Genomic DNA, 14,388 nt, shown 5'->3' with positions numbered 1-14,388 from the left:
TACTTTAACTATTATTAAAAGTTAATTTCCTGATGATTATTTTTTCCTCCTCTAAATTGTGGTGAGTGGCGTCAGATAGGCGGCTAGTCGAGCTCCCTCGTCACAAAGTTCCCTGTCATTCATATTCACTCTCCCGCTTTGCTCTGCTATAGACTGCACACACCGCTGGATTGTAGTCCGGACAAGCAGGGTTAGTCACTGAATGTTCCACTGTTATCAAGTGTTTCTGCAGGACGCAAAGCGACCAGGAAGTGGCGAAGAGCCTATTACAAATCTATTTGGAGGAGCTATGACACATATTACATACCAGCTGCAATGTGCTACCCCGACTCCAAAATCAAACAGTTTCTCAACAAACACGCATCATTCTCTCATGTGAGTACTCAGGTTAAATAGGTGCGACAACATTTTTGTAAAGCTTTACCCGCAGGATACTCCTCTCTCACAGCCATCACAGACCGGTGGCGACACTGTGTCTTTGCGCCCGTGGCTGGGCTGCTGGGTTCTTTGGGGTAGTTTTTATTGTGACCACAGCCTACTAAACAAACCCCATTTAGTGGCCCTCTATGGCTGTGGACCTCTATGGCTGGTACTTACCCCCTGTGCTCTGCTGACCCGCCAGTCAAAGGAAGCATTAAGATGTAAAGCAGCGTGTGATCGCCCCTGATTCACAAACAAAAAACACGTTTATGACATTACTGGAAATTAAACACAATTAGGCAAAGACTTAAGACAGACAGACATCCACAGACGTCACACTGGCCTACACCACAGCGTCACTGTCCGAAAAGCTATCTAATTTGCGTAATTCATAGACTGAACAACATTAATAAAATGTACATTGGAGTAGCCCATACTATTTGCATTATTACGCACTTTTACGCATGTGATTAAAAATCTGGCACATAGTTTAATTTAGCCTAAATACAAAATAGAAATACTCATGAGTAGCCTATTTATGGAAAAAACGTTTTTTATTAAAATATATAGTGATCATTACACTTGGCATCAACAAATAAATGTCTCCCTTGGTTGAGAAAGCATTGATGTGTGGGCGGTAGCCCGAGGCTGCATCTTTAATAAGGTGATTAATACGCCCTGGGATCAGTGGGATGAGACCAGTAAGGCCTACACTCAGGGACCATGGCTGTTTTCTCGCTGGTGCTTGGGCTGGAGAAGGTGAATGGCATGGAGATTCGGCGGAAGGAGTTGCCAGAATCAGGGAAGGCAGAATCCAATTGGATGTCGCGGTGTCAACGCTAAATCTAAGACCCTGCCCTTGCACATATGATATTGAATTCACTGCCACCAGTGCTGACAGTTAGTTCAGCTGTATGTTGCTAAAGCTCTATCCGTCTCCAACGGAGTTTACCCAGACGATAACCCTAAACCAAAACCAAGGAAAACAGACCAAAGATATTTTGCCAAAGATATTCCGCATAAATTGAGTCAATACAGGAAAGGAAAATACATTTGCTAACTGAAGGAAAATTATCTCAAAGGTGCTTGAAAACGGAATAACCAAACCTGAGAAAGTCAAGGTATTTACATGAAATCCGTATTATTTATTTTCCAAATTGTGTATGAAAATATATGACTACTTACTATGTAAGAATGTTAACTGTTTGTTCTGAGTTGGCTACTGACGATTATTAGTTTACTAGCTAGCCTATGACGTGTAGGCATGGGTTCAAAACTATAGCCTACTTATCTGCGCGCGTAACGGTGAGGATGGGTCGGTGATTTCAGGTTCCTCGGAATGGGAGTGGTTGGGGACGAGTGACTCGATGTCTTTATGTCTTATGTTGCATATTCACATGCATCACTTACAAAACGCACCTAAAAAGGAGCAGCCTTCCCGAGTTCTTCTCTTAGGACTAGACGACCACACAGAGATAACCACGCAACACCTTGTAAATGCCTCTGAAATATTAACATCCTATTGTTGGTCGTATTACAGTTATAAGTCCAGTTTTAAACACGACTCGATGCCTGTTGAAGAAGGAGAGTGACAAGAGGAACTCATCGGACTACGAGTGAGGACCGATGTATTGGAGATTGACTAGCGCAACTTCTTAACACATTTATGTTTTGTTTTCCACAATAGGACATTTTTATCAGGAGAGGGAGACGCGTTTTTTTCTGAAAGATAAAGCGAAGAGAGGACGGTTCAGGAACACACTGTCCTCTCCCTTGAGAGGCTCCTCTTCTCTTTTCAACCTGTTTGCCCCACACGGAAAGACTCACGCAGACATGGATGTAGGGGCTGATCCGTCTCGGTGGATGCACCACCATGCCGTACTAAACGGCCAACACCCGGACTCGCACCACCCCGGCCTTTCGCACAACTACATGGAGCCCACCGCACAACTTCTGCCTCCGGACGAGGTGGATGTTTTCTTTAACCATCTTGACTCGCAGGGAAACCCGTACTACCACAACTCCGCTCATGCGCGGGCCAGAGTGTCCTACAGCCAAGCTCACGGTAAGACCTAAAATTCACTTTGCTAAGTGACTTACATTTCAGGATAAAGCGGGAATTATTGTGGGCCTATATTCATTGAATATTTTCTTCAAAATTGTCAGAGCGGATTGGAGCCTATTTTTCTAAAATCAATAAAACAATCTTAAAGGCTTCTTCTGCAAAATAGGTCCTGCATGTTCCAATGCATTTACTAGACCAGATATCTTTATTTGTCATTGACTATAAAAACAAAATAAAAAACGATGACCCAACACCAGAACAAACATTTCTGGGGTTATCATTTCACTGTTTTTGTCTGAATACCTGCGAACTGTGTATTTTGTGCCCTTCACGAATCGAATAATACCTTGCACAATGATGGATTATTGTCGGATTATTGTCACCCTGCATCAACAGGTGTAGGACTGGTGTACCAACTTTCTCTAATCCTATGACATCACATCATCAAGAGGGCAATGAGAGTTGTAATGGCCATATAATTCGTATGTTTGTGTAGGCCTATGTATTCGATCTAAAAAACAGATTGTTCTTCTCTTCTTACAGCTCGCCTAGCTGGGGGTCAGGTCTGCCGGCCACATCTCATCCATAGCCCGGGAATTTCATGGCTAGAGCCGGGCAAAGCAGCCCTCTCAGCGGCCCACCATCACAACGCATGGGCGGTCAGTCACTTCAGCAAGACCGGGCTGCATTCCTCAGGCTCCGGGGCTTCAGGCGGCCTATATCCCTGCGGCAGCAACGCCAGCACGTCCTCCGCCTCCTCGTTAACGCCCGCATCCCATTCGAGTCCACATCTCTACAGTTTCCCCCCTACCCCGCCGAAAGACGTCTCCCCAGACCCCGGGGCCGCCTCTCCCTTGTCCTCTACCCCGAGAATGGACGAGAAGGAGTCTATAAAGTACCAAATGTCCCTTTCTGACGGCATGAAGATGGAGGGTTCCAGTCCTCTCCGAAGCAGCCTGGCATCAATAAGCGCCCAGACCCCCTCCACGCACCACCCCATACCGACATACCCCACGTACTCTCTCCCGGCAGCGCATGACTACGGGGGCAGTCTGTTCCACCCTGGCAGCCTACTCGGAGGATCGTCCTCCAGCTTCACCCCGAAATGTAAAAGCAAAACTCGGTCGTGCTCAGGTGAGTCTCATCTCATCTCGAAAATGTGGCATTTCAAATGTTTGTACTACAGAATAAAATGATGATGACATAGCCTAATGATGATGGCAATACTTTATGTATTATTATTTTTATCATCATCATTATGAATATAATTATTATTTTGACAGAACACACCGAAATTACTTTATTGGACTAGTCTTATACGCTAGGTATATTTAGGCTGTTTTAGCATTATCACAGGTTTGTTGTATCTAAACCCATTATTGAGTTAAAAACAAATAGCATATTTTAAAACAAGAATAATATGAAATATTATGGAACACCGTTTAAACTAAAAACAGAAACTAAGGCACATTTTAGACCAAAGCTACTTATGTAGGTATAAATATATATAGCCTATAAAAATATATATATAATAGTTAGCCTAGAATTAATATATTATTTTATATAATACTCGATATATTAACGCCTATGTTTATTTTACATGCATGAGAACATTTCCCCTAATATACTACTGTTCTATAAGACTGGTCCTTTGTGACAAATATCCTGAATAAAACGTCTTTGGCATTTTCAAAACCTCCAGTTTAATGCAATTTGATTTACTCAGTTAGCCAACTTTCCATTGACGTCCTTAGAAAAGGGTGACAATATCATTGCAATAAGCCTCGACGTGTGGTTTGCAGAAGATAATTGGGATGAGGTCACATCTTATCTGGGTGCATGTTGTTAGCAACTCCTTTCATAGCTATTTTCAAACACACCGGTTTCTTTCGTCGCCAAAAGTAAACACAATCCGCTTCAAAGAACCAGTAGGAAGCTGCAGGCCTCTACACACATACACATAAAGCAGTGTCACATATCCACATAATAGTAATCCTGTATGTGAATTGCTTTGCATAGCCTATTGATGAAGAAGGATATCTCAATCTTTTCATCCCCATGAGGACAAAAGCAGATATTATGGTTAACTATAAGAAATAGACTAATTACATATAAAAAGGCCATTCATAACTGTTTATTTGTTATGGGGGGGACAGATACAACAATAAGAGGTGGTGTGAGGTTATGATATACAGTGTCTTCTTCCTCGATTTTGTCTGGCTTTATTTATGCAGCCACGTTTTTAAACAGTAGGCCTACTCCCTATAGGTCTACCGTTTCCTCTTTATTAGGCCAAATGATCATATCAAATCTGCATATTTTGTTAATAATACAAATTGGTAATATCAACAGATGTAATACAATTATAATGATAGTCTCTGTCTAATAATGATAAGAAACCTTGCTTATTGTAAGCTGTGAAGACACAACGTTCCCAGTGTCCCAGTGACACAACTTTGCCAGTGTCCCAGGTCTGAGAAATGTAGGGCCTAGCCCCAGAGGAATAATTTGCTTAGGCCTATTTTGTTGGAAGGGACAGGTAAAGCATACTGCCACGCCTCGAGCACCCAATACCTGTCGTTCGGCTGAGCGTGGGCGCGCTTTGGCTGACACGTTTATTATCCTCTTTTGCAAACCGCGACTCAATTACGCTCGAGCTGCCTTGCCCTTGAGAATGACAAACTAGATACAGCCACGGAGATGTGAAAAGAAGATCTGCTAGAGCATATAGCCAAAACGAGACATTTCTTTGTTACATAATATAGCATTGTCAAGACTTACATTTGGCAACTATAGGCTGAGCTGATTTCCTTGAAGCAGCCCCCTATCTTATAAACCATTCTCCATTATACTGAGCACCAGTATTCATTTGTTAGAGAAAGAAAGCACCAACAAAAAAACTAATTCACCATATTTCATAAATAGGGATTAGATGTCTCAACAAAAACCCTAAGAGTATTCTTAAAAATACAAATAAAAACATCTGTCACAGTGGTATTATGGTCATTCTCAGACAAAGGAACAACTTCCATCAGGAAGACCCAGCTAGGTGTTTGGTAGTGAATCCTCCTCCCTGATAGATTTGTGTGTTAGGGGCGCTCCCTGACATCATGCAGGAATAGTCTGTCCTGTTTCTAGGAGCCTATCTCTGTGGGGATGTCCATTACTGGTGGCTTGCAGGACTGTAGAACACTATAGTCCCTGATCATGCTTACCTTAGAGGTACTTCCTGTTTGACTAAACCTAATTCAGGCCCCCTTCCTCTCTCTCCTCTCAGTCTCCCCAGTTTTTTCTCTCCCTCCTTCTCTGGCTGTCCATACTATTATCTGGAGCCACCAACAGAGGCAAAGGCCCACAAGCACACTAGTATTATCTCTACTAATCTAGACTGAGAATCTGATCCACATTATAAGCAGCACAAACATGTAAAAATGGTTCCCTCAAACATTTTTTATCTTGAGCAAATTTAAGGTCTGCTTAGTGCAAACTTTGTGAAACATTGTGAACACTGTGAAAATTCTGTTAAACTTCTGCTGCTCGTTTACTGTGAACACTGAGACTGTACCCGCTTTAAGTTACAGATTTAACAGTGGCCAAGTAGACTACTGTGGCTATTTGATCATAATGTAGGCCTACTAGAGTGGCCTACCATTAAACACAATGGAGAAAAATGCATCCCATAACATTTGAACATGGAAATATCATTCAGCATACAGTAGCAGCCAATGTGTGGTGGTCAATATAGGCCAACATTCCATAAGACTATTGAAAAATACATGCAGGGCTTGACATGAACCTGTTTATCCACTTGTCCTTCAGACACGGTGACTGAGAATGTTGTGTTGTTTGATGGAAGAAACCACTTTACAATATAACATTCATTATTATTCCCATACCATTATTCCAGAAATTATGCTACCCTCTGCCTATTGTCTACTTAGCTTCTTCAAGACAACTGAAAATACAACAGTGTTCCTTTAAGACATAAAAAAAATCTCTTTACCTGACTTGCTTTTTCAAAGATGTCTCGAAATGCACACATTTTGTGCTCTTGTAGGAAGCAACCACTCCCCCATTGTTATCTGTAAATGAGCTATAACTGGGCTAATAACTCATTAACTATCAAATAATATAAACAAATGTGCACAGGGGGCTACATGCAGCTCTTGCATCTACTTGTGACTACTCATATGGTAAACACAGTTCAGTTCAATGTGAATGGCAATATGGCATGAAATATGGCAATAGATATTTGCATATAGGCCCATTGTAGCTCTGATTGGTTATGGTACACAGGTCTGTGTAGAGTATGGTCCTGAGTCGTGCTAGTCAATGTAGTTGTATCCTACTCCAATGCGCTCTGCCTACAAGAAAATGTCTTGCATAGTTTGTTTTGTTTCAGTATGTTATATTGGAAGTGGCTAATATTGCGTTGATTCGAGCACAATTCCCACCTTAGAGTGAAACGTTGATAGAGTGAACTAAAGGGGAAAACTCTAGAAAGTTGAGTGAAGTTTAATCTTGTGCTTCTCTGCACGTGTTGATATTTCTTCTGCGCGGCAGTTCAAGGGGAGCTGTGCTTTCACGCACAGTTTAGTGGGAACATGATTGCAATGATTGCAATCACAGCAAAATGAGCAGAAACGTAAGAGATAGCCTACAATTCATTGTGGGTGTATGCGTCCCAGCTGACCCAAAACTGACAGGGAGAAACTTAACCAGATCAAACAGAACAAAGCCTTTTGTTATTCCAAGAGTCTGCAGAGGGTTAAACACACACTTTCTTGCTCTCACACAAACTTCACACCAAAAACACTTTCCCATACTAGAGATTAGAACTTAGTAACTAAAATTAATTCTCAAAACTTTTCCCATGCTTTGGTGAACCTAGTATAAAAATATGCAGTGCAGACTTACTTACATGACATTTTACTAAATTGTAAATTTCACTGCTACACGTTACAGAGTTTTTGCGTATGATAAATGTGTCAGAGTTGACAGGTTAATTTTATAAATGTCCCTGTGCTCTCCCTCCACCTGCATGCTGCTCAGAGGGGCGTGAGTGTGTCAACTGTGGAGCCACCTCTACCCCACTGTGGCGAAGGGATGGTACGGGCCACTACCTGTGTAACGCCTGCGGCCTGTACCACAAGATGAACGGTCAGAACCGACCCCTCATCAAGCCCAAACGTAGACTGGTGAGTACTACGGAACACCCCCGCCCCCCCCCCCCCCCCCAACACATGCACACAAACACGCACACACGCACACACACACACACACACACACACACACACACACACACACACACACACACACACACACACACACACACACACACACACACACACACACACACACACACAGATCATGGAGTGCAGAGGTAAATAAGAGCACAAGGTGGGGGGGAGAGGGCAAGAAGGGCACAATTCCAGGAAAGTTATATTTTCCCAATCAGTTTCCGGGAATTGTGTTTCCCACTCACCCCTGTGCTCCTGTACACAGGCTGTTAGCCGAGTGCAGCTAACTTTGTTGTTTCTGCTATCATTATTGCTGCTACTTCTGATACTGTTACTGATATCAGGGCCAGTGCAGGCCTCTCTCTAGTCAGACAGCAGTTCAATGGACTATGTAAATGTTGTAATTACTGAAAACAGTCGTTTTAGACTTAATGTGCTGGTAACTCCATTGATTGCATTTTTTTTTTTTAATTGTTGGGTTAAAATGAAAAGCTATTTTTTACATGTTACAGTATCTATAGCCCTGAGATAACCAGACTTTAAAACACCTGGTCTCAACAATAACATATGCGCAATGAAGAATGCACATATATGAAACTCTGCGATGGAGGGAATTGACATGATGACCCAATGAGATGTAGAAACCAGAAGACATAAATAAGAACAGAACATCAGTTGTGATTTAGATAATATTATATTGCGTGATGGCCAGTCGGATTTGCATCAAATACAAAAAGCAAAGAAATACCTTTCTCCATGGCCTGTTGAAAGATAAATGAGCAACCAAAAAATGATATGCATAAATGACAAAATAACTATATTCGAGATATGATCTGAATATTTCCTGTATTTATAACATTTTAAATAGCCCACAGCTACTGTTCGCGGGCCTAAACCTATTTGCATGTAGACTAATAAATCAATAGCATAATAATAAGAATAATAAGAATGATAGAAATAATGTAAAATAGCATATAATAATAACCATAAACGTATTTCACTGAGCTATAATTTCACTAGGCCCATAACCTCTCGATAATTGATTTATTCTGGCAACTCGTGGTTGATTTTTGCAAGAGCATTTTTTCCACGCCCCTCTTGAATACATTGGGATTTTGCAGAAATAGAGAAATTACTATAAAACAAACTGAGCCATTATAAGGGAGATCCATCTATAGAAATGAAATACATATGGCTTATAATTTCTGGTAATTCATTTCTGAAATGCGGATGTATGCATAATTAGGGTATGCCTATTCAAATGATTTACGAATTGGTTCCCAAACGTCTCAGGTTGATAATAGGATTATTAATATATTAATCAAAGGGTACGGATACTAGTATTGAAACGCATTTATGGTTGAGACACACATAGGTTATTTAACATACAGTACTTCATGTCGACTGCGTTTTTTAAAGGACCATCCTAACTAAAGATCATATAATCCTGTGAGCATCTTAATAAGAGAATGGTCGTTTTCACAAGGTCTCTGCCGACGGCACTGAGCCAGACAATGCTGGCTATACAAAAGGCATCACCGCCGAGACTATTTAGAGACCCATTTTTAGATCATTTTTGAAACGTTTGAACACTATCGTGACTTGAGCTGCTTAACATTGTAAGCATCAACGCCATAGGCCTAGGCTATGAATATTTGTGCCTTGAGAAATAATAGAAGTCCAAAGGATATTCCTGGACCAACCACAATCAATATAGCCTAAACGTGCATGACAAGCATAATAACGTTTAATAACTGTCACTTTGGTCCTAATGACTGAAAAATCCATTCACATTGATCATATAATCCTGTGAGCATCAAGAATGCTTTTTCCATACGAGTCAGTGCCTGGTGAGTTTGTAGATACTTTTCTGCTCGCGTGTTTTCAGTGCTCGCGCAGGGGCCTTCCAGTGCTCGCGCAGGGGCCTTCCAGTTGTTTCCTATATCCGGATATCTGCGGGTACGGATAAGGACGCGGGGGCAGCGCATGTTTCCGTCCGTGGCGCGCTAACTACACATACTTTTCTATAGCAGTGGTCAAGCCGGTCAGTCCTCATCTCATAGCATACAGTAAAGCGGACCGGCACAACATTTCAGGCCCGGTTATGTGCACAGAAAAAAGCGAGGGCTATCGAGATGCAAGCAGGGCGCACGGGGAGATAAAATTCATGGATTTATGCCCTGCTTCCTGTCGGGCCAAGGTTAGGGCTCGAGCCTAGACTTATTTACTTGGAGAGATGTTTATGTAGGGCCAGGTTTACACAAATTGGGGCGTTTCTATTTGACTTAATAGAGGTAATTTGCACTAATCCATGTTTTAAAATGATCCGTAGCTGTATAGGGCCATGCACTATTCTGACTGAGGGTTCAGATTACCATATTTAGCTATAGGGGTATACTTGTAAATGTCTCATATCATTAAGTGTGAAGAAACCATCTGTAATAGCAGGGGATCGCACAGACAGCCCGGACACTGGAGGGCCTATAGCCCCCCTCGCTACCTAATCTCCATTCAATAGCGATGCTTTGCATCTGACAGGAAGACCTTTGATAGTGAGTGTTCATCACTACTGTGTCTGTGAAATGAAAACGATTTCTCATGCTGGGAAAAAACTGTAGCCTATATAGACAACCCATTACTTTCTTATATGATCTATTCAGCATTACTTTTATAGTAACATATTGTTTATTGTAGGTTAATACCATCTAGCCAACAGTCGGAGCGGAGCGCACAGCGCTTCACACTGTTTGAGTGAAAGAGAGATGCGTGCTGGCGGCTAAAACTAAATAACACATTTCGATCATGGATAATTATAAAAAATAGTCCTGTCATTGTCTTTTTCGGAAAATGATCCATATCTGTTAAGATACTCGTTTTGAGCGAGTACTCTGGCACGCTCCTTGTTAATAGAGACCAATTAATTCACACGTTAACAACTATTTAGTGTTTTGATAAATATTCTGTCTGGGAATGTAAAGACCTGAGACATTTGTATTGCATACTTCATTCAGTATTTCATAGCATTACAATGAACTATTAAACTGTCACGCAATATGAATAAATTACTGAAATGATATGCAAATCTATAACTATAATGAACAACTTTGATCTAAAACAGCATGGAATATTATATGTCCTCTCCGCTCCTGGCAGTCAATATGCAAATACTATCTACACACCTTCCAGCTCTAAAGTAATCCCCAACCTATTCTTTCATGTGTTATGTGTCCATTCAGTTGTGGTCTAATAAATGCTTTCTTCATGTTTCCATCCAGTCTGCGGCCAGACGAGCCGGCACCTGTTGTGCTAACTGCCAGACAACCACCACCACACTGTGGAGGCGCAACGGCAATGGAGACCCCGTGTGCAACGCCTGCGGCCTGTACTACAAGCTGCACAACGTAAGTCTTTCACTGCTAACCGCCTGGCCTGACCGACCACCAGCCCTACCCACACTCAGCCAGCCAGGTCAAGTATATGGACAGGTTGCATTGATTAGAACAGCATATGAAAGAGGGATCGGGAGGGAAGGAGGGAGGGAGACAGGGATCCAGAGCTTGGCCCCTCAGACACACTGGGCCCCGTTGGTGTTTTCTTTCTTTGTGCTTTATTGTTTCCATGGTAGGCGTCATCCCCTTGAGACTCACAATGGTGGGACTGTTATTCCGTCAGACCAACTGCGTCTGTTCAAATGAGGCACAACTGTTCAATGTTCAGCCTTGGTGTATTGCCATGTATTAAATTGAATATGGCCTAGTTTTAGGGAATAAGCTGCATACTGTTTCTGCATGTTATTTTTTTTGTTTAAAAAATGTTAGAAAAATTGGCAAATGAGTGTGTTTTCAGATAATATACAGTACGTTATTTCTGCACATACTCCATTAAGCTCAAACATATTAAGTCGATTAAAAACCCTTACCACCATCTCAACCCGGTCACTCATCTCTCTCTCCAACCCCGTCTCCCTACAGGTAAACCGGCCTTTGACCATGAAGAAGGAAGGCATCCAGACACGCAACCGCAAGATGTCCAACAAGTCCAAGAAGGGCAGGCGGGGCGGTGATGGTTATGAGGAGCTGTCCAAGTGTATGCACGACAAGTCTTCTCCTTTCAGTGCTGCCTCCCTGGCCGGACACATGACCCACATGGGCCACCTGCCACCCTTCAGTCACTCCGGACACATGTTGCCCACCCCCACACCCATACACCCCTCCTTCGGCCACCCCCACCACTCCAACATGGTCACAGCCATGGGCTGAGCTGGGGAGGACAGGGAGGCACAGAGGAAGTGAAGGTTGTTGAGTTTTCTAATCGGGGTTGAGGGTCAGATAGGCCTCTGGCTTGAGGACAATGTATAAAATGTTAAAGACATGCATTTGGTGTGTCTGTGTTGATTGTCTTGTTGTATTCATGCATTCCACATTGCGCCACAATATTGTTTTGAATGTTCGTTTTAGGACTATGCCCAACTGAGCATAATACTCAATGCATCCTCATTGGGAGTTGATGAAGATTTGGTTTATAGTGCATTACTGTGGCTTGAAAACACAATGACATTTCTAAAGAAGGCAAATAATTAGTAGGAAAACCTTTTGTCATCATTTTGATGTCGCGAGATTGACTTTAGAGTATAACGCTAGCTAGCTAGCTAAGATTGAGGGGAGACCTCCATATTTTAGCTAGATAACGTTAGCATTGCTAGCTATTTTTTACAAACTTTGCTAGCAAATTACAACATTGCCATCTGTCTAAAGAACATTTGATAACATAACGATGAGGGCAAAGTTGTTTTCTACTAAATATGTGAATACTTTAGCAATGTCATCATATTCCCACGCCCCTATAGTGTAATTTAGACAAAACAGATCATTAGCCCCGTTCTACATTTGAGCATTAATATGGCTGTGGCGTCTGTAGATTGTTGATAACAATGGCAGTGTGTGACGAAGTGACTGAGGTGCAATCTATGAATAGAGAGGCTGTAAAGGGTATATGGGGAACCAGGCAGCATCCACAGCATCCACTGATGGGTGGATGGGAGGGGGTCATTTTCCTTTCTACTAGGTACCCGCTTAGACCAGATACTGTATAGACTACACCTACACCCATCCCCATGCATTTACCATCTCCTCCCACCTCTCCCCCGTCCTGTTGCAGTGGTACTGTATGTGCCGAGCAGGTCTCTAGTAACTGTGAATAATGTAAATGTGTGATATACTGGGGTGGTGAAGACAGAGCAATTCCCTTCACACTGTTTAATAAATATATGCTGGATTTCTGCTCAACGACTTCTACTATTTTTAATGGACATTACAAAGATAAAAATAAACAAGCAAAGAAAAAAAGTTTATAAAGCTTCATTTGAAACAGTTTATTATTGTTGTTGTTGTTATCATACTTATTGTTATTATTATTGTCATTCAGATAATTTATTTTATTTTTTCCTTTTTCTTTCACCTGAACTATTATGGATAATGTTATCACCATTTCTATCGTAATGAATATATTTTTCAGCTGAAGCGCTTTCTCTGAGCTGTTAAACATTTTTCTCTTCATGAAAATAAAGAAATCAAGTTTAATTCGGCCAATTTCTCCCTCTTTAAATGATCCCCACAGGGCTGTGTGTTAAAATCCTTCAAGGAGACAGGGAGAGATACACAGAGCATAGAATTGATTGAATAAAACAGATACCCTTGCCATTTCAGCTGCCATATTAGATACGTCGTACAGAAACTGACGCTATTGTTGAAATAATAAGGTCATTTACACTTTACCACGAAGCAACAATCTGTTCTATCAATCCTATTTCTATGTTTGGGACAGCCTTATTGACCCGTCTTGTTCTATGTTACCTAGGCTTCTCCTGTTTTGCCAGCTTTGCCATGGTAATGGGCAGAACCTGTACCTCTCTGTTTCTCTGTGGTGTGTGTCTCTGTGTCACAGCACAGCTTTGATTTGCTTCCAGTCAACTTAACAGATAGAAAACCACAGACCTGCTCACTATTACCTGTTCAGAACAACTATAACCTGACAATCTGGATGCCATTGCATACTGATGATAATAAAGAAACCTTGTAAAAATGAAGGAGACTTCTTTTCCCCGCGAGAGATTCAGGACTCAACACATGCACACACACACACACACACACACACACACACACACACACACACACACACACACACACACACACACACACACACACACACACCTTATACTGTAGCATACACTGTGAATGGGAATGGGAGAGCAATTATAACACTAGCAACGTGTCACTGCAGTATGGGATATACAGTGCCATGCGAAAGTATTCGGCCCCCTTGAACTTTGCGACCTTTTGCCACATTTCAGGCTTCAAACATAAAGATATAAAACTGTATTTTTTTGTGAAGAATCAACAACAAGTGGGACACAATCATGAAGTGGAACGACATTTATTGGATATTTCAAACTTTTTTAACAAATCAAAAACTGAAAAATTGGGCGTGCAAAATTATTCAGCCCCTTTACTTTCAGTGCAGCAAACTCTCTCCAGAAGTTCAGTGAGGATCTCTAAATGATCCAATGTTGACCTAAATGACTAATGATGATAAATACAATCCACCTGTGTGTAATCAAGTCTCCGTATAAATGCACCTGCACTGTGATAGTCTCAGAGGTCCGTT

The 14,388-nt window shown here is 41.7% G+C and overlaps 1 protein-coding gene across 2 annotated transcripts; it reads left to right on the top strand.

Moving 5' to 3' along the window:
- Nucleotides 1-1,106: 1,106 nt before the first annotated feature.
- LOC110528140 (GATA-binding factor 2-like) lies at nucleotides 1,107-13,806 on the top strand. 2 transcript variants are annotated; one of them, XM_090242324.1, is made up of 6 exons: nucleotides 1,107-1,541; nucleotides 2,108-2,485; nucleotides 3,029-3,619; nucleotides 7,538-7,683; nucleotides 11,001-11,126; nucleotides 11,697-13,806. In XM_090242324.1, exons 2-6 carry the CDS (start codon nucleotides 2,254-2,256, stop codon nucleotides 11,982-11,984), a joined length of 1,383 nt encoding a protein of 460 aa, XP_090098450.1. In that variant the 5' UTR covers nucleotides 1,107-1,541; nucleotides 2,108-2,253; the 3' UTR covers nucleotides 11,985-13,806. The 2 variants fall into 2 exon arrangements, with proteins under 2 accessions (XP_090098450.1, XP_036839578.2); XM_036983683.2 differs by having other exon boundaries at nucleotides 1,293-1,541; nucleotides 1,961-2,485.
- Nucleotides 13,807-14,388: the final 582 nt, after the last annotated feature.

The sequence above is a fragment of the Oncorhynchus mykiss genome, chromosome 7, assembly GCF_057628025.1.
Source record: "Oncorhynchus mykiss isolate SJ-2025 chromosome 7, ASM5762802v1, whole genome shotgun sequence".
Classification (NCBI taxonomy): Eukaryota; Metazoa; Chordata; class Actinopteri; order Salmoniformes; family Salmonidae; genus Oncorhynchus; species Oncorhynchus mykiss.
This window is presented reverse-complemented; position numbering and strand designations above follow the sequence as displayed.